The sequence below is a fragment of the Salmo trutta genome, chromosome 30 (assembly GCF_901001165.1).
Source record: "Salmo trutta chromosome 30, fSalTru1.1, whole genome shotgun sequence".
Taxonomy (NCBI): domain Eukaryota; kingdom Metazoa; phylum Chordata; class Actinopteri; order Salmoniformes; family Salmonidae; genus Salmo; species Salmo trutta.
The window spans coordinates 21,738,011-21,758,571 of record NC_042986.1 but is presented as its reverse complement, the minus strand read 5'-3'; the positions used below and the strand labels follow the sequence as shown (position 1 = coordinate 21,758,571).

General features: G+C 42.1%; 1 protein-coding gene and 2 long non-coding RNA genes across 3 annotated transcripts in view; 2 read left to right on the top strand and 1 right to left on the bottom strand.

Moving 5' to 3' along the window:
* The window catches only part of sema3gb (sema domain, immunoglobulin domain (Ig), short basic domain, secreted, (semaphorin) 3Gb), a 39,814-nt gene extending 37,836 nt beyond the window's left edge, over positions 1-1,978 (top strand). The window contains exons 13-18 of the mRNA XM_029723337.1: positions 77-165; positions 305-346; positions 463-620; positions 788-855; positions 1,091-1,221; positions 1,345-1,978. Coding sequence (XP_029579197.1) covers positions 77-165; positions 305-346; positions 463-620; positions 788-855; positions 1,091-1,221; positions 1,345-1,761 — 905 coding nt within the window. The 3' untranslated portion in view covers positions 1,762-1,978. The remainder of the gene's footprint in view (positions 1-76; positions 166-304; positions 347-462; positions 621-787; positions 856-1,090; positions 1,222-1,344) is intronic.
* A 1,493-nt stretch (positions 1,979-3,471) lies between these two features.
* On the top strand, positions 3,472-6,779 carry LOC115168249 (uncharacterized). The gene is made up of 2 exons (XR_003870642.1): positions 3,472-3,604; positions 5,331-6,779. It is a non-coding gene; the product is annotated as an uncharacterized LOC115168249 (long non-coding RNA).
* A 7,528-nt stretch (positions 6,780-14,307) lies between these two features.
* On the bottom strand, positions 14,308-19,050 carry LOC115168248 (uncharacterized). The gene is made up of 2 exons (XR_003870641.1): positions 17,637-19,050; positions 14,308-14,677 (listed from the first exon to the last, which is right to left on the bottom strand). It is a non-coding gene; the product is annotated as an uncharacterized LOC115168248 (long non-coding RNA).
* Between the last annotated feature and the right edge of the window lie 1,511 nt (positions 19,051-20,561).

Here is a 20,561-nt window from a genome sequence, read left to right as displayed (position 1 = left end):
CAGTATCTTCTTCTAGGTTATTTAGGCTATCTGGTACTATGTACACTATGAACCGCTCTCTCCTCTTTTTTTGTAGATCGTGGGACAGTCCAAAAGGTGATAGTACTTCCTAAAGACACTAGCACAACGGAAGAGCTCACGTTAGAGGAGGTGGAGGTGTTCAGGGTAATGACAATCATTTTACTATTTCATGTGAATCACTGTCTAGTTTGATTGAATATGTGAAGGGAGATGGGACAATCCAAAAGCTTAATTCTGTAATATTATATTTTCCTGACCCCTTATGTGCTCTTCCTTTTTGCAGACTGCAGCTCCTATTAAGACTATGAAGCTATCATCAAAAAGGGTAGGCTTCATCAATTATCATTTGCTCATCTATGATTACTGCTATTGTTGTTGTTGTTGTTGTTGCTGTTGTTGTTATGCCTCTGATAGCCCTTCCTCTCCCATTCTGACATACAGCAACAGCTGTATGTGTCGTCAGAGATGGGGCTTACCCAGGTGTCCCTGCACAGGTGTGGCGTCTATGGGAAGGCCTGTTCAGACTGCTGCCTGGCCAGAGACCCTTACTGTGCCTGGGATGGGGAGACCTGCTCCTCCTTTAGCCCCTCCACCAAGAGGTTAGGCACCTCAGCACCAATTAAGGGGTTACATAACATGCTTGTACTGTATTAGTTTAGATGTTTAAAATAGGATATCATTCCATCCAAACTGAATAGTGGGTTTTAGGCATAAGTCAATGTTGTGATAATGTATAGTCATCCACTGTTCCTTTTCTTGTTCACAGGCGGAGCAGAAGACAGGATATTAAGCATGGAGACCCCTTGCGGCAGTGCAGAGGGTTCAATGCAAAAGGTATGTGATCACAGCCAAAGCACTGAACATTATATCTCATATTTCATTTTATATAGAGTGTGTATCTGAAAGCCTGGGCTGGTGAATTTATTTTTTGTAAAAGGAGTATAATGTCACTGCATACAAAGGTCTCACAACAAAATCTCACAAATGAGTTATCCACTGTTAATGGAGTCAAAAGGCCTTTGATTCAGATGTGTACTCCACTGTATTTCTCTGATTCTCTCCCCTTCAGTTGAGAAGCGTCTCAGTGAAACAGTGCAGTTTGGGGTGGAGGGGAGTAGCACGTTCCTGGAGTGCCAACCCAGATCTCCACAAGCGACAGTCAAATGGCTCTACCAGAAACCAGACGGCAGGAGGAAAGTGGTACGACAAGGCCTAAGGGACCGTTAAGTTCAGATAGCTTTTGTAGGATGGTTGTAGATAATGTCGTCTTCTCCTTTTCTCTCACAATGATGTTCTTTATCTCCCTCTCTCCCCCTACCCCAGCTGAGCCGAGACAGAGAGGTGCTGAAGACTGGTCACGGCATCCTGCTCAAGTCTCTGAGCCATGCCGACGGGGGGCTGTACAACTGCCTGGCCACCGAGAACAACTTCAAGCACACGGTGGCCCGCGTGGCCCTCCGCATCCTGGACCGGGAGATTGTGGAGGCCCTCACCTCCCCGGACGGCCCCCCGGAGGACCAGAACCCCCATCACCACCGACACCACCACCCTCCGCCTCCACCACCCCCTCCTCACAACCTGCCCCCGCAGTTCTCCTCCCAGCCGGAGATCCGCCTCATCAACCAGTACTGTCAGTCCTACTGGCAGCAGCTCAACCTCAACCTGCCCACCAAACGCACCAGCAGGAGGCACACTGAGAGCCAGCCAGAGCCAGCCCCGGGGGCCCCTAGCCACTCCTAGACCCCATCTCCCTCCCTCTACTTCACTGGTACCTGGGCCAGGCCCTGTAGGGCCACTGTGGCCCTGCACAATGGTAACGGGCAGACTCACTCATGTTGTTGTGATTTTGTTGTTGTTGTTGTTGTTGTTGTTTATCTCACTCCCATTTAGGGTTAGTCTCCATGAGCCCAATCCTAACTTTAGATCTGTGCACATAGCTCTGTGGTTTCTTGCAAAATTGGTGTTACACACACGGAGTGTTTGGTCATATGAATCTTTAGATTAATCTGCAAATGTACTACCCTATTCCGTCCAAGCTAGTAACCTGGTTAGTAACTAGTAACTAGTTAGTAATAAGGAACCTGAATAGAATCCCTGTTCCCATAAGCCCAGGTATTATCAATTGGACCACTACTTATGTTATATTATAAACTGGGTGGTTCGAGCCTTGAATGCTGATTGGCTGACATCCGTGGTATATCAGACCGCATACCACAGGTATGACAAAACATTTATTTTTCCTGCTCTAATTATGTTGGTAACCAGTTTATAATATCAATAAGGCACCTCGGGGGTTTGTGGTATATGGCCAATATACCACGGCTAAGGGCTGTGTCCAGGCCCTCTACGATGCTTAGTGCCTAAGAACAGCCCTTAACCGTGGTATATTGGCCATATACCACACCCCCCCATGCCTTATTGTTTAAGTATGTCACATTGTATTGTATCACTCAGTGTAAGACATTTTAGAAACTGCAGAGGATTTTGTTAGTGTACACAATAGCTGCCTAGCCACCACCATGGTAGTTAGGTGATATAGAGACAGGGTATCATATGAATCATTGTCAAATTTGTCACATGTTGTATGGCTGCCTCAACCTCACTTTTTACAATCCATTTGTTCCACTGAATCTAGTTGATGAAACATGGGCAATTTAATAGTATTACGTATATTATGTTTCCATTCTAAATATTGTTACAATAGAATCCTGCCAATGTCAAATCAGAAAGAATAAGGCTCAGTTTTGGGTCGTTCTTGAATTGCGGTGGCATCTGGCCCTGGCCTTTTGGCAAAAATACTTTTTTAATGTTTAAAAAATGGGTTCTATTCTAAATCAACTAATGTGGTAGTTTAATGATTAATGACTAATTATTTGTACCATTATGATTACATTGTGCCACCAGTAGGAGTAGGGACAGCAATGACTGTCACACCAATGACACATTTAAGGTAATTGAGGATTTTCTTAAATGGAGGCCACAAATGTTCAAATCTAAGGTCACAATGTCAATTCCCTTCATTTAAATTGAGTAACACCAATGACACTTTGCATTTACACATACTAAATGATCAATGGAATCCTCAAATTTGTGACATACTAAAAGGGTGTGATTAGCTAATAACTTTCTTTAATATAGACCACTCTCCCAATAACAATTTGCCACTCGGGGGATTGCTAAATGTCCTTCTATAACACCAATGACATAAAACTTAGGGTCACATAATATTTGTTAAAAAAAAATGTTTTTAATGCTTTTATTGATCTTTGCCAGGGATGGGCAACGGCGGCTCACTTTTGTAGGCCCGTGGATCAACAACCCCCCCCCCCCCCCCCTCAACTTAATGTTGAGAGTTAAAATAGTAGAATACACAAGGTTACATTTTGTAATTTGGTTGCGCATCAGCAGTTTTTCTCTTGTTATGTCAGTCACTGACAGTCACTTAATTAGCTCATGTTTAGGTCGGCAGGTAGCCTAGTGGTTAAGAGTGTTAGGCCAGTAACTAAAAGGTCACTGGTTTGAATCCCTGAGCTGACTAGGTGAAAGAAATCTGCTGATGTGACCTTAAGCAGATCTATGTCAGGTTTGGACTTTTCATGAATCCACTGCTCTTTCTCTCACCCACGCCATGAAACATATTTATTTTGAGACTGTACATATTCCTGTAAGTTCTGCACTTTGGTGGTGGGGGTGTAAGGGCTGGGATGGGGTAGGGGATATTATTATGATCTATTGTTGATTGACAGGACCAATATTCACAGAAAGAGGCTTTCATGAAAAATAGGTAGACCTTTTTGGAAATGAAAAATATGAATATTTGAATGAATAAATGATTATGGATCGGAAGCCATAATACTGTAGTACAGCAACGTGCTGAGCAAGGCACTTAACCCTAGTTGCTCTGGATAAGAGCATCTGCTTAAATGTTTCACCCCAAAACAATATTTTTGATAGCTGGCTAAACTAACTCACCTATCTAAATCTGTAGGAATCATGATCGAATTACTGACTTTGATTTTGTTAGTCACACTCACTCAGATATAATAGGAAATTAGCTGTAAAACTCCAAATGATTATCTCCTCTCCATGGCAAAATGAGTAGAATTGCATGAAATTTGTGGGCCCCTCATGATGAGTTCAGATTTTTGGTGGCCCCCACCCCCATCCAAGTTGTCCATCCCTGATCTATATAATATATGATATACTTTTGTTTACTTTCTAGCATTCAAAATAATAGATAGATAACCCTAAAACATGTTACTACAACTCTACTCATCACTACTGGGACAATCCAATTTGCTTTCCCTAAATACTTTAAACAATGCCTAAACATAAAGTCTTGCAGTATAAAGTACTTGCATTATAATTTGTCATTTATAAACAGTTCAATATAAACAAAAGCATGTATAATGTGTAACTATTTGTCTTTGTCAATCGTTCTTCATGGTGACAAAAGCGATGGACGCAAATGCCACCGCAATTCAAGAATTACCCGTTTACATGTTTTTCGTCTGCCATTTCTTAAGATTCTGATATAATCTATTTTAAAACATGACATGTCACAGAAAATGTGGATAATCAGACACTCCTGCTTAATTTGACCAAACATTTGTTAGCAGGAAGAAACCGACCAAATTAGTTTCTACTTCTTTTTATTGGTTGGACTCCTGGGGTTATGCAATTGTTTTGTTTTTTAACCCAATACTATACTTACTGAACACAAAACCATTAGTGTCAGCTAAAAAGCTATCCAAGTCTCATGTTTGAGTAAATTGCTTCGACCTTGTGCTTCTTTCTGCTCAGCACTTCAACAGTGTGTTAGGCAGAGACAAAATTTTGGACCAAACACTGTTCCATTCTCCAGCCAAGATTATTGAGGGATTAAAAAAGGAACATGTAAATAGAGCAAGTTTGGTTTGGAATGATTCATTCAGAAAAAGAGATTCATTAGCTGTTGATAATTACAGTGAGAAAACAAAATGGAGACAGTTAGTATAGGGGTTTGCCATTGTGTTGCTTCGAAATGGCAGTACATATTCTCTCTTCAGTGGGAGTTACATTACTTTTACAACAGCTTGACATCAGATGAGAAACTGATCCAGCAGAAACTGGACTGGAAGGCTCTTTAAAATGTGACTATGTGACATGGCCACACTGTATTTTTCTTGTCCTCTAGAGATGAGTCATTAGTATATTCACTAGCACTCACCTGGCTCTATCATATGCTTTTGTTGGATACCACACGTATTCAGTGCATTCATATGGTATGAATACATGTAAAGGACTTTTAGATCTCAGATCTATGTCAGGTTTGGACTTTTCATGAATCCACTGCTCTTTCTCTCACCCACGCCATGAAACATATTTATTTTGAGACTGTACATATTCCTGTAAGTTCTGCACTTTGGTGGTGGGGGTGTAAGGGCTGGGATGGGGTAGGGGATATTATTATGATCTATTGTTGATTGACAGGACCAATATTCACAGAAAGAGGCTTTCATGAAAAATAGGTAGACCTTTTTGGAAATGAAAAATATTAATATTTGAATGAATAAATGATTATGGATCGGAAGCCATAATACTGTAGTACAGCAACGTGCTGACAGATTACTCAACTCTGAAGCCAAAGAATCCTCTATTTGAATGAAAACGTGTTCTATTTAAAGGTCCAATGGAGCCATTTTTATATCAATATCAAATCCTTTCTGGGTAACAGTTAAGCACCTTACTGTGATTGTTTTCAATTAAAATTGTAAAAAATAAACAAAAATAGCTTCTTAGCAAAGAGCAATATTTCAAGCAATAATTTAGCTTGGACTGTCTGGGAGTTGTGGGGCCTAATTGGAGGAGCCTAATGGGAGGGATATGTAACTTGAAAACTAGCTGTAATTGGAAGAGAGGTTTAAAACTCTAATAACTCTAATAACTTATACTGCATGGCGATGTAGCCAGGCAGGCCAAAACTCCATCCCACTAAAACAGGCAGAAATTTCAGGTGGTCTTTTCAAACAGCTCTTACACTAAAAGGGCATTATCATAATTTCCACAATTTCACAGTATTATTCCAACCTCATAGTGTAGAATTATAAATCTAAAACACAGAAAATCACGTTTTTGACTGCACTGGGCCTTTAACATACTTTTCACTATATTCACATTCTTTGTGGCTTTACATGGCTTCCTATGTCTTTTCTTAGCTATAGAGTTTGAATCCAGAAATGTCTACCTGTCTCGTTTCTGGAATATCATTTGTAATAAAACAAAAGTCACTCAAACAAAACAATGTAACGCTTGGTACCATATTCCTTCTAGAGTATGTCTGTGAGCTGATTCAAGAGTGACATGAGTAAATTAACATTTTAAAAGGGAGTTACGGGTGAATAACAAACCCATTTCATTCAGTAACTACAAAATTATTTTGTTCCAAAAACTATTAATTGGTGTCAGCCATCTTGGCCTTTTAGAGAGGCCTTTCCACTCCCTACTGCGCCTAACCAGTCAGCCAATCAGAGTGGCTTATATGCAAGCCACAATGGTTGGCTTCAGCAGGAAATTCCACTGTGGCTTAGTGCAGGTCACAACCCTTCTCAGAAGGAATACTGTGTATTTAACAGTTCTTTGTCTTGTTGTTTTTTGGGCTTGTGTGTTTGTCATTGAGCTACATTGACTATATCTGCGTTTTTTCTTTGTACTCGTAGATGTGTTTGTGTTAGTTTAAATTGATATGGTTGTTTGTAATAAATATTATTTTATTATTATGATATGTTTTAGCTTTGGTATTTCAGTAGAGATTAATGATATAGTGTATCCAGATTGGGGAATGTTTGAATTTAGTCTCCTTCCACTCTCTTCAGTTAGTTTCATGTTTTAATGTCACACTGAATTGCCTTTCTTGCAAGTTCTAACCCCAACAATGCAGTAATCAATAACAATGTAATACTAAAAATAACAAGCTCAAACTAAAACACAAAAGATATAAAAATAAGAAACAAAAAGAACACTATAAAGTAAGTAAGAAGGGTCAGTTCCAGTAACATATTCACAATGTACAGGGATACTGGATCGATAGAGGTAGATATGTATAGAGGTAAGGCGACGAGGCATCAGGATATATGATTAACAGGGTAGCAGCTGTGTATATGATAATTGTATGTGAGTGTGTGTATAGTCAGTATAAAGGTATGTGCATATAGGGCTGTGGCGGTCATTAAATTTTGTCAGCCGGTGATTGTCAAGTAAATAACTGTCGATCTCACATTAATTGACCATTAATTAACATAAACACATTTAGCATCTCCTGGCTTCCACACAGAACCTACAAGCCACCGATGTAGACCTTTGGAACATTTACATTTTAAAAAGTCTAATAAATCCATGTAATATAGCCTACACCTTCACAATAAATCCATTATTTATTTTTCACAGGTTTAAAGAAACATGACCGCTCGGGGGCGTCCGCATGGTCCCAAAGCACACCGTTGCCTCGTTTTGTATCACATTCCAATGATAAAACTGGGGGCGACAACACGCCACAACAACACACCACGACCAACAAATATTTTTTACATCAACAACATAATAATCACTACAAAACATATTGTATGACCTCTTATACACTATATTAGGCCCAGCCTTTGGAAATTTGTTTTTCCTAGATATGGCTACTATATTGTGATTAGTACATCCGATGGATCTGGATGCTGCTTTCCAGCAAATTTATGGAGAATTAGTAAAGATGTGATAAATAGATGTTGATGATTTCATTCTTGTGCTGTTTGTAAATACCCTGGTAGATTGACTGATAACCTGAACCAGGTTGCAGGCACTGGTTACAGTTTTAAGCTTTTTCTTGAGTGGGCAACTTGATGAATGCAAGTCAATATTTTAATCACCCAGAAAATATAGCCAGGTAGGCTATATTCCTCCTCTTTTTAATAGAGGCCATCACTCTGTTTTCTCGCACAATTGCATAGCCTATAGAAAAGTTGCGCAACATGGGCTCATAGGCTCTCATGAAGTGTTTGATTACATTTTTGAAACATTTGCATTGATGTCAGAGTGATTAGAGGGACAATAGAATGCTGAGTACCAGGCAGTTAGCAAGTTCGGAGGCTACTAATGACGATCAGCAGCATCAGAGCTTGGAGAAGCCTAATTACCGTAACTAAACGGTCACGTGGACTTTGACTGCCTTCATGACTCGTGACCGTTGGTGTGGCGGTAATATGGTCACTGCAACAGCCCTATGTGCTGAATGTTTATATGTGTGCATAGTGTGCCCTGTGAGTGTGCAAAAATAAGAATAAAATACAAAGGTCAATTCAGACAGAGATTTTAGTACATTTCAAATAATGTGGCTGAATCAACAACTTAAATTTTAAGTATTTGTAAGTATTTTCTAATAATTTCCAATAAATACTATTTAAACTATTGAAATCCGACATTCCAAATATATTTTAAATACCCCTAGGAACAAACAGACCTGGATTCAAATGCAAGGAGTATTTAAATATTTTTATTTCAAAATACACTGTCAAATCAAATTGTATTTGTCACATGCGCCGAATACAACAGGTGTAGACCTTACAGAGAAATGCTTACTTACAAGCCCTTAACCAACAATGCAGTTTTGAGAAAATACTGAAAAAAAAGTATGAGAGAAGAAAAACAAATAATTAAATAGCAGGGCTATATACAGGGGCTACCGGTTCAGAGTCAATGTGTCAATGTGCGGGGGCACCAGTGTCGAGGTAATTGAGGTAATTATGTACATGCAGGTAGGGTTATTAAAGTGGCTATGCATAGATAATAACAGAGAGTAGCAGCAGTGTACGGGGGGGGGCAAATAGTCTGGGTAGCCATTTGATTAGCTGTTCAGGAGTCTTATGGCTTGGGGGTAGAAGCTGTTTAGAAGCCTCTTGGACCTAGACTTGGTGCTCCGGTACCGCTTGCCGTGCGGTAGCAAAGAGAACAGTCTATGATTAGGGTGGCTGGAGTCTTTTACAATTTCTAGGGCCTTCCTCTGACACCGCCTGGTATAGAGGTCCTGGATGGCAGGATGCTTGGCCCCGGTGATGTACTGGGCCGTACACACTACCCTCTGTAGTGCCTTGCGGTCGGAGGCCGAGCAGTTGCCATACCAGGCAGTGATGCAACCAGTCAGGATGCTCTTGATGGTGCAGCTATTAAACCTTTTGAGGATCTGAGGACCCATGCCAAATCTTTTCAGTCTCCTGAGGGGGAATAGGTTTTGTCGTGCCCTCTTCATGACTGTCTTGATGTGCTTGGACCATGTTAGTTTGTTGGTGATGTGGAAGCCAAGGAACTTGAAGCTCTCAGCCTGCTCCACTGTAGTCCTGTCCATGAGAATGGGGGCATGCTCGGTCCTCCTTTTCCTGTAGTCCACAATCATCTCCTTTGTCTTGAATAGCATTCTTACATAGGTGTCTACTGGATCTGTTGGTGTGGTATCGAAATTGGAGTGGGTCTAGGGTTTCTGGGATAATGGTGTTGATGTGAGCCATGATCAGCCTTTCAAAGCATTTCATGGCTACAGACGTGAGTGCTACGGGCCGGTAGTCATTTAGGCAGGTTACCTTAGTGTTCTTGGGCACAGTGACTATAGTGGTCTGCTTGAAACATGTTGGTATTACAGACTCAGACAGGGAGAGGTTGAAAATGTCAGTGAAGACACTTGCCAGTTGGTAAACGCATGCTCGGAGTTCACGTCCTGGTAATTCGATCTTAGTCCTGTATTGATGCTTTGCCTGTTTGATGGTTTGTTGGAGGGCATAGCGGGATTTCTCATAAGCTTCCGGGTTAGAGTCCCGCTCCTTGAAAGCAGCAGCTCTGCCCTTTAGCTCGGTGCAAATGGAAGAATATGTTCCGAAGAATCCCGGAACATATTCTAGTCTGTGCTTGCAAAACAGTCCTGTAGTTTAGCATCTGCTTCATCTGACCACTTTTTTATAGACCGAGTCACTGGTGCTTCCTGCTTTAATTTTTGCTTGTAAGCAGGAATCAGGAGGATAGAATTATGGTAAGATTTACCAAATGGAGGGCGAGGGAGAGCTTTGTACGCTTCTCTGTGTGTGGAGTAAAGGTGGTCTGTAATTTTTTACCCTCTGGTTGCACATTTAACATGCTAATAGAAATTTGGTAAAACTGATTTAAGTTTCCCTGCATGAAAGTCATCGGCTACCAGGAGCAACGCTTCTGGGTGAGTGTTTTCCTGTTTGCTTATAGCGGAGTACAGCTCATTGAGTGCGGTTTTAGTGCCAACCTTGCTCTATGGAGGTATTTATTTACTTATTTATTTTACCAGGTAGGCTAGTTGAGAACAAGTTCTCATTTACAACTGCAACCTGGCCAAGATAAAGCAAAGCAGTGCGACACAAACAACAACACAGAGTTACACATGGAATAAACAAACATACAGTCAATAATACAATAGAAAAAGTCTACGTACAGTGTGTGCAAATGAGGTAGGACAAGGGAAGTAAGGCAATAAATAGGCCATAGTGGCGAAATAATTACAATATAGCAATTAAACACTGTAGTGATAGATGTGCAGAAGATGAATGTGCAAGTAGAGATACTGGGGTGCAAAGGAGCAAAATAAAGAAATAACAGTATGGGGATGAGGTAGTTGGATGGGCTATTTACAGATGGGCTATGTACAGGTGCAGTGATCTGTGAGCTGCTCTGACAGCTGGTGCTTAAAGTTAGTGAGGGACATATGAGTCTCCAGCTTCAGTGATTTTTGCAGTTCGTTCCAGTCATTGGCAGCAGAGAACTGGAAGGAAAGATCAGCCAAAGGAGGAATTGGCTTTGGGGGTGACCAGTGAGATATACCTGCTGGAGCGCATTCTATGGGTGGGTGCTGCTATGGTGACCAGCGAGCTGAGATAAGGCGGGGCTTTACCTAGCAAAGACTTACAGATGACCTGGAGCCAGTGGGTTTGGCGACGAATATGAAGCGAGGGCCAGCCAACGAGAGCATACAGGTCGCAGTGGTGGGTAGTATATGGGGCTTTGGTGACAAAACGGATGGCACTGTGATAGACTGCATCCAATTTGCTGAGTAGAGTGTTGGAGGCTATTTTGTAAATTACATCGCCGAAGTCAAGGATTGGTAGGAAAGTCAGTTTTACGAGGGTATGTTTGGCAGAATGAGTGAAGGATGCTTTGTTGAGAAATTGGAAGCCGATTCTAGATTTCATTTTGGATTGGAGATGCTTAATGTGAGTCTGGAAGGAGAGTTTACAGTCAACCAGACACCTAGGTATTTGTAGTTGTCCACATATTCTAAGTCAGAACCGTCCAGAGTAGAGGTTGACCGATTAATCGGAATGGCCGATTAATTGGGGCCGATTTCAAGTTTTCATAACAATCGGAAATCGGTATTTTTGGACGCCGATTTAGCCAACTATTTTATTTGTATTTTATTTTTTACCTTTATTTAACTAGGCAAGTCAGTTAAGAACACATTCTTATTTTCAATGACGGCCTAGGAACGGTGGGTTAACCCTAACCCTAACCCTGACAAGGTTAACTGCCTTGTTCAGGGGCAGAATGACAGATTTTTACCTTGTCAGCTCGGGGATTCAATCTTGCAACCTTACGGTTAATTAGTCCAACGCTCTAACCACCTGCTTTACATTGCACTCCACGAGGAGCCTGCTTGTTATGCGAATGCAGTAAGAAGCCAAGGTAAGTTGCTAGCTAGCATTAAACTAATCTTAGAAAAAACAATCAATCAATCATAATCACTAGTTAACTACACGATTGATGATATTACTAGTTTATTTAGCCTGTCCTGCGTTGCATATAATCGCTTAGGTACACGTTGCTCCAACCATAAACATCAATGCCTTTCTTAAAATCAATACACAAGTATATATTTTTAAACCTGCATATTTAGTTAATGTTGCCTGCTAACATGAATTTCTTTTAACTAGGGAAAATGTGTCACTTCTCTTGCAACAGAGTCAGGGTATATGCAGCAGTTTGGGCCGCCTGGCTTGTTGCGAACTGTGAAGACTATTTCTTCCTAACAAAGCCAGCCGACTTCGCCAAACGGGGGATGATTTAACAAAAGCGCATTTGCAAAAAAAGCACAATCGTTGCACGACTGTACCTAACCATAAACATCAATGCCGTTCTTAAAATCAATACACAGAAGTATATATTTTTAAACCTGCATATTTAGCTAAAAGAATTCCAGGTTAGCAGGCAATATTAACCAGGTGAAATTGTGTCATTTCTCTTGCGTTCATTGCACACAGAGTCAGGGTATACGCAACAGTTTGGGCCGCCTGACTCATTGCGAACTAATTTGCCAGAATTACATTGAAGGTTGTGCAATGTAACAGGAATATTTAGACTTAGGGATGCCACCCGTTAGATAAAATACAGAACGGTTCCGTATTTCACTGAAAGGAAAAACGTTTTGTTTTCGAGATGATAGTTTCCGGATTCGACCATATTAATGACCAAAGGCTCGTATTTCTGTGTGTTATTATGTTATAATTAAGTCTATGATTTGATAGAACAGTTTGACTGAGCGGTGGTAGGCAGCAGCAGGCTCGTAAGCATTCATTCAAACAGCACTTTAGTGCGTTTTGCCAGCAGCTCTTCGTTGTGCTTCAAGCATTGCGCTGTTTATGACTTCAAGCCTATCAAATCCCAAGATTAGGCTGGTGTAACCGATGTGAAATGGCTAGCTAGTTAGCGGGTGCACGCTAATAGCGTTTCAAACGTCAATTGCTCAGAGACTTGGGAGTGGTTATTCCCCTTGCTCTGCATGGGTAACGCTGCTTCGAGGGTGGCTGTTGTCGATGTGTTCCTGGTTCGAGCCCAGGTAGGAGCGAGGAGAGGGACGGAAGTTATACTGTTACACTGGCAATACTAAAGTGCCAATAAGAACATCCAATAGTCAAAGGTATATGAAATACAAATCGTGTAGAGAGAAATAGTCCTATAATTCCTATAATAACTACAACCTAAAACTTCTTACCTGGGAATATTGAAGACTCATGTTAAAAGGAACCACCAGCTTTCATATGTTCTCATGTTCTGAGCAAGAAACTTAAACGTTAGCTTTCTTACATGGCACATATTGCACTTTTACTTTCTTCTCCAACACTTTGTTTTTGCATTATTTAAACCAAATTGAACATGTTTCATTATTTATTTGAGGCTAAATTGATTTTATTGATGTATTATATTAAGTTAAAATAAGTGTTCATTCAGTATTGTTTATTGTCATTATTACAAATACATTTGAAAAATGGCCGATTAATCGGCACCGGCTTTTTTGGGTCCGCCAATAATCGGTATCGGTATCGGCATTGAAAAATCATAATCGGTCGACCTCTAGTCCAGAGTAGTGATGCTGGACGGGCAGGCAGGTGTGGGCAGCGATCGGTTGAAGAGCATGCATTTAGTTTTACTTGCATTTAAGAGCAGTTGGAGGCCACAGAAGGAGAGTTGTATGGCACTGAAGCTTGTCTGGAGGTTAGTTAACACAGTGTCCAAAGAAGGTCCAGAAGTATACAGAATGGTGTCGTCTGCGTAGAGGTGGATCAGAGAATCACCAGCAGCAAGAGCGACATTATTGATGTATACAGAGAAGAGAATTGGCCCGAGAACTGAACCCTGTGGTACCCTCATAGAGACTGCCAGGGGGGAAAGAGAGACCTATACAGACCTATATCTATCCTACCCTGCCTTTCTAAGGTCTTCGAAAGCCAAGTTAACAAACAGATCACCAACCATTTAGAATCCCACCGTACCTTCTCCGCTATGCAATCTGGTTTCCGAGCTGGTCATGGGTGCACCTCAGCCACGCTCAAGGTCCTAAACGATATCATAACTGCCATCGATAAGAGACAATATTATGCAGCCGTATTCATCAACCTGACCAAGGCTTTCGACTCTGTCAATCACCACATTCTTATCGGCAGACTCAAGTGCCTTGGTTTCTCAAATGACTGCCTCGACTGGTTCACCAACTACTTCTCAGACAGAGTTCAGTGTGTCAAATCGGAGGGCCTGTTGTACTGACTGAAATCCATTGGGGGCTCTTAGATCAGCCTTGGTCAGTTTAACTCCCTTGTTTTCCTTCTTTCCCCTCTGAATGGTTATACAGGCAGGGGCAGGGTTTAGCACGGCTGGGGAGCGATAGCACAATGCCGGATGTCAGGGTTCTGGATGTCTACAATAGCTAGGCTCCCAGAATGCATAGCATGGGCTGATGGCACACAAACAAGGTCTTAATAATAATTTATACAACTTTTATAGTACTTTTTATTACAAACAGAATTTCAAAGCGCTTGTTAAGCAAAATTAACAACAAGAAGTCATTTTATAATAGCTCATAGCTAGATGTTCAGCGGAGGTGGAGGTCAGAGGTGGTGGTCAGGTCAGCATGTCCAAAGGCAGGCTGGTAGGTAAGTAGCTCGATGTTACCAGGGCGTCTCTGTCATCTATAGATTCTCTGTATTGGGATTTGAGCTCCCCACAGAGTACAGCCCACGTATTACTTCAGAAGTATCCTCCTGAGCAATGAATAAGCTGTCCCACTGCCAACTCTGCATGCATAGCCTCCTCTTGGGTCACCGTTGATATCAAGACTGGATCTGCACTCATTTAGCTATTGAAAAATAAAAGGTTGTACAAATATTTACATAAAAATAATTAAATATGATTAATTATACCATGGCATTGTTGAATACTTGGTTCTGATTGGCTTGAAGGGCATTCTAGTGTGCATTATTTCCCTATAACGCACAGTATATCAGCAAGACAGAATTCAAACGCTATTTCATGTTTATATGTTTTATGTTTGAGCTGCTTTTCAAAGCAAAGTCGAATTGAAAACATTATTGACATTGTTGAATTCGATTGACATAATAGCAAGCTAGGACTGATGGTTAGGTTAGCTAAAATAGCAAGTCTGTTTGTTTGGTTACCAAGGCAACTATTGTAGCTTTCTAGTAAACTAGATCAATACTTCAGTGGATGTTGAACACAGTTCTACCTGCAAATCAACACTTTTCTAGTGGCAAATGTGATAAATTATAGCCATGGTATAAAAGGGAAATTCAATTCAGGGCTCTATGCGTTGTCTGGAAAATAATGCAGTTCCACCCTGCTAGCACATCGTGGAACACACCATCGACGTTGTTAATTATTTTCAATAGAACGCATAGCCCCTTGTTGGTTATCCCTTACATATTTACATAATTTACATGAGCTCTCTGCCTAGGCTGCCACTAGGCACCATGGCAACTAAAAAACCTTAGGTCTTATGGAAAGCTTATGCAGTGGCAACCTATTCCAGTTCACAGATAAATTGAAAACAGTGTTTTTTTCATGATGAGATGGTAAAACGTATTTGTCATGATGTTGCTGAGAGCATTTACACTATATATATATATATAAAAGTATGTGGACACCCCTTCAAATTAGTGGATTTATATAAAAATCAAGCACACCGCCATGCAATCTCCATAGAGAAACATTGGCAGTAGAATGGCATTACTGAAAAGGTCTAGGAGCAACAACGGCTCACAGAATGGGACCACCGTGTGCTGAAGCGTGTAAAAATTGTCTGTCCTCGGTTGCAACATTCACCAGTAAGTTCCAAAACTGCCGCTGGAAGCAACTTCAGCACAATAATTTTTTTTTTTAAATGTCACCTTTATTTAACCTGGTAGACTAGTTGAGAACACGTTCTCAATTACAACTGCGACCTGGCCAAGATAAAGCAAAGCAGTGCGACAAAAACAACAACACAGAGTTACACATAAACAATAGTATTGTAATGACCCTGGGTTTATAAGCGTGGAAATCGACTCTGCTGCGCAAGCATGCTTTTGCGGCACAGTCGATAGCGTGCTGGACTTCGGGCTAGAAGGTCGAGGGTTCGAGACCTGCTCCCTGCTGTTTCATCACGGTATAGTCAATAACACAATAGAAAAGAAAAATAGAAAAATCTATATACAGTGTGTGCAAATGTAGAAGAGTAGGGAGGTAGGCAATAAATAGGCCGTAGAGGCAAAATAATTACAATTTAGCATTAATACTGGAGTGATAGATGTGCAGATGATGATGTGCAAGTAGAGATACTGGGGAGCAAGAGGGTAAGTAATAATATGGAGATTGGCTGTGTACAGGTACAGCGATCGGTAAGCTGCTCTGACAGCTGATGCTTAAAGTTAGAGAGGGAGATATAAAACTCCAGCTTCAGAGATTTTTGCAATTTGTTCCAGTCATTGGCAGCAGAGAACTGGAAGGAAAGGCGGCCAAAGTAAGTGTTGGCTTTGGGGATGACCAGTGAAATATACCTGTTGGAGCACGTGCTACGGGTGGGTGTTGCTATGGTGACCAGTGAGCTGAGATAAGGCGGAGCTTTACCTAGCAAAGACTTACAGATGACCTGGAGCCAGTGGGTTTGGCGACGAATAACCATGAGGCCAATGGTGACTTTAAAACAGTTACAGAGTGTAATGGCTGTGATAGGAGAAAACTGAGGATGATTCAACATTGTAGTTACTCCATAATACTAACCTAATTGACAGAGTGAAAAGAAGGAAGCCTGTACAGAATAACAATATTCCAAAACATGCGTCTTGTTTGCAATGAGGCACCAAATAATACTGCAAAACACGAGGCAAACCAATTCACTTTTTGTCCTGAATACAAAGTACTATGTTTGGGAAAAATAAACTGTCCATCAGGAGCTTGTCCATCAGGAGCTTCATGAAATTGGTTTCCATGTCCGAGCAGCCTAAGATCATCATGCGCAATGCCAAGCGTCGGCTTGAGTGGTGTAAAGTTCGCCGCCACTGGACTCTGGAGAAGGGGAAACGCGTTCTCTGGAGTGATGAATCAATGAATCTGGGTTTGGCGGATGCCAGGAGAACGCTACCTGCCAAAATACATAGTTCCAACTGTAAATTTTGGTAGAGGAGGAATAACGGTCTGGGGTTGTTTTTCATGGTTCGGGCTAGGCCCCTTAGTTCCAGTGAAGGGAAAGCTTAACACTACAGCATACAATGACATTCTAGATTATTCTGTGCTTCCAATTTTGTGGCAACAATCTGGGTAAGGCCCTTTCCTGTTTCAGCATGACAATGTCCCGGAGCACAAAGCGAGGTCAATACAGAAATGGTTTGTCGAGATCGGTGTGGAAGAACTTGACTGGCCTGCACATAGCCCTGACCTCAACCCCATCAAACATCTTAGGGATGAATTGGAACGCTGACTGCGAGCCAGGCCTAATTGCCCAACATCAGTGCCCGACCTCACTAATGCTCTTGTAGCTAAATGGAAGCAAGTCCCCGCAGCAATATTCCAACATCTAGTGGAAAGCCTTCCCAGAAGAGTGGAGGCTGTTATAGAAGCAAAAGGGGGACCAACTCCATATTACTGCCCATGATTTTGGAATGAGATGTTTGACGAGCAGGTGTCCACATACTTTTGGTCATGTAGTGTATGCTGATTGTAACTTATTTTGTGGAGGTAAAAGTGGTGGTCCTCTTTGTTCTACATTCACCATCATTTGGATGGTGAAGGTGCAGAGATTAGTTAGACTTTAACTAACTGACCTTGACGATTGGCCCTCTGGTTGATCTTGTCCTCCATGGGGATTTGGAACATCTCGGCCTCTTGTTCACTGTCAAAATTAAGGCCCACCTGACATTCCTGTGGCATAACATCACCCATTTTTATTTCAAACTACATGGGTTACCAGTGTAATATGTACTGCATATTACATGATGCCAGTAAAACATTGCCTTTTGTTGTAAAAATGATTTGAAAAAAATAAAAAAGTAGAAATGGATTATGTGTCTGCCCCTGGATACTGAAGGCACACTCAGGACAGGTAGACTTGAGGGGGAGCATATGAGAGGGGCACTGTATATGAAACAGACACTGAGGGTGCAACCAGGTAAAGCTTAAATAATGAGAAACCCTGCCTGTGACCTGAAGGGCTAGGCATTAGCTTAGCATGCTAACACAGTCCTGCAGTTACACACAACCGAGTCAGTTACATACACACATCAGCAGCAAAGGTGTGGAAGAATGACTGAGGACTATGGCACGTCAGCTGGTTGTACAGGTCTTGTTCCCATATCCGCTTCCCCTCCTATAGAAAACACAGTACAAACATGCACAGCCACGTGGCTAAGACTGATTTGGACACATGACCCGCCCATGTATTTCAGCTGAGGTCTGTGTTATTCATATTTTTTCTCAGTGCATACACATGCAATGAATTGACCATGAATACATGGATGGATAAATACAGTATTGTCCATAATATAGCCATTGTTGATTACATAGTTTGAAGTGACAATCTACACAAAGAGCATACTGTAGCAGGGTAAATAGGATTGTTTAGGATTTTCCTTGACGAAGCACACGATCCCAGTGTGCTTTTGACTCCACTGACACGGTGTGAGGCAGGGCCATCCAGAACTGGACCATGGCTGTGGCCAGAGTCTGAAGAACAACAAGAGCAAAAAAGTGCAAACCAGTCAGGGGGAGAAATGCTAAGGATGCTTAATGCTAAAAGTTGGTACTTTAATCAAAGAGACTAGTTAGTGATCCCCTGATCAATGCTAATATTCCTCCAGAGGGTTATCCCATCTCTTTGTTGTCTCTGTGGACTGGACACCAAGCTGGTAACCTCATCCCCAGGCTATTGTGGAAGTGTCTGATGCGCAAGACTATCACCCTCAAGACATTCACCTTTCAAAAGGTCTCAAGCTATATTAGAGTTGAACCCATTGAGGTATATGTTGAACCAGACAGATGTAGATCTTAATTTGAGCTAGTTTGCTATAGCAGGAAAATAATCCTGCAGCGACAGGACATGTGAATTATTATGTGGATTATCAATCAAATGTATTTATAAAGCCCTTCTTAAATCAGCTGATGTCCCAAAGTGCTGTACATAAACCCAGCCTAAACCCCCAAACAGCAAGCAATGCAGGTGTAGAAGCACGGTGGCTAGGAAAAGCTCCCTAGAAAGGCTGGAACCTAGGAAGAAACCTAGAGAGGAACCAGGCTATGAGGGGTGGCCAGTCCTCTTCTGGCTGTGCCGGGTAGAGATTTTAACAGAACATGGCCAAGATGTTCAAATGTTCATAGATGACCAGCAGGGTCAAGTAATAATAAATCACAGTAGTTGTAGAGGGTGCCTCAGTTGGCTTTCATAGCCGATTATTCAGAGTATCTCTACCGCTCCTGCTGTCTCTAGAGAGTTGAAAACAGCAGGTCTGGGACAAGGCAGCACGTCCGGTGAACAGGTCAGGGTTCCATAGCCGCAGTAAGAACAGTTGAAACTGGAGCAGCAGCACGACCAGGTGGACTGCGGACAGCAAGGAGTCATCAGGCCAGGTAGTTCTGAGGCATGGTCCTAGGGCGCAGGTCCTCAGAGAGAGAGAGGAGAGGAGAGGAGAGGAGAGGAGAGGAGAGGAGAGGAGAGGAGAGGAGAGGAGAGGGAATTAGTGAGAGAATACTTAAATTCACACAGGACACCGGATAAGACAGGAGAAATACTCCAGATATAAACAGACTGACCCTAGCCCCCCTGACACATATACTATAGCAGCATAAATACTGGAGGGGTCGGGAGACACTGTGTCCTCGTCCGACGATACCCCCGGACAGGGCCAAACAGGCAGGATATAACCCCACCCACTTTGCCAAAGCACAGCCTCCACACCACTAGAGGGATATCTTCAACCACCAACTTACCATCCTGAGACAAGGCCGAGTATAGCCCACGAAGATCTCCCCCACGGCACGAACCCAAGGGGGGGCGCCAACCTGGACAGGAAGATCACGTCAGTGACTCAACCCACTCAAGTGGTGCACCCCCCCAGAGATGGCATGGAAGAGCACCAGTAAGCCAGTGACTCAGCCCCTGTACTAGGGTTTGAGGCAGAGAATCCTAGTGGAGAGAGGGGACCGGCCAGGCAGAGACAGCAAGGGCGGTTCGTTGCTCCAGTGCCTTTCCGTTCACCTTCACACTCCTGGGCCAGACTACACTCAATCATAGGACCTACTGAAGAGATAAGTCTTCAATAAGGACTTAAAGGTCGAGACCGAGTCTGCGTCTCTCACATGGATAGGCAGACCATTCCATAAAAATGGAGCGCTATAGGAGAATGCCCTGCCTCCAGCTGTTTGCTTAGAAATTCTAGGGACAGTTAGGAGGCCTGCATCTTGTGACCGTAGCGTACGTGTAGGTATGTACGTCAGGACCAAATCTGAAAGATAGGTAGGAGCAAGCCCTTGTAATGCTTTGTAGGTTAGCAGTAAAACCTTGAAATCAGCCCTAGCCTTAACAGGAAGCCAGTGTAGAGAGGCTAGCACTGGAATAATATGATAAAAATGTTTGGTTCTAATCAAGATTCTAGAAGCTGTGTTTAGCACTAACTGAAGTTTATTTAGTGCTTTATCCGGGTAGCCAGAAAGTAGAGCATTGCAGTAGTCTAACCTAGAAGTGACAAAAGCATGGA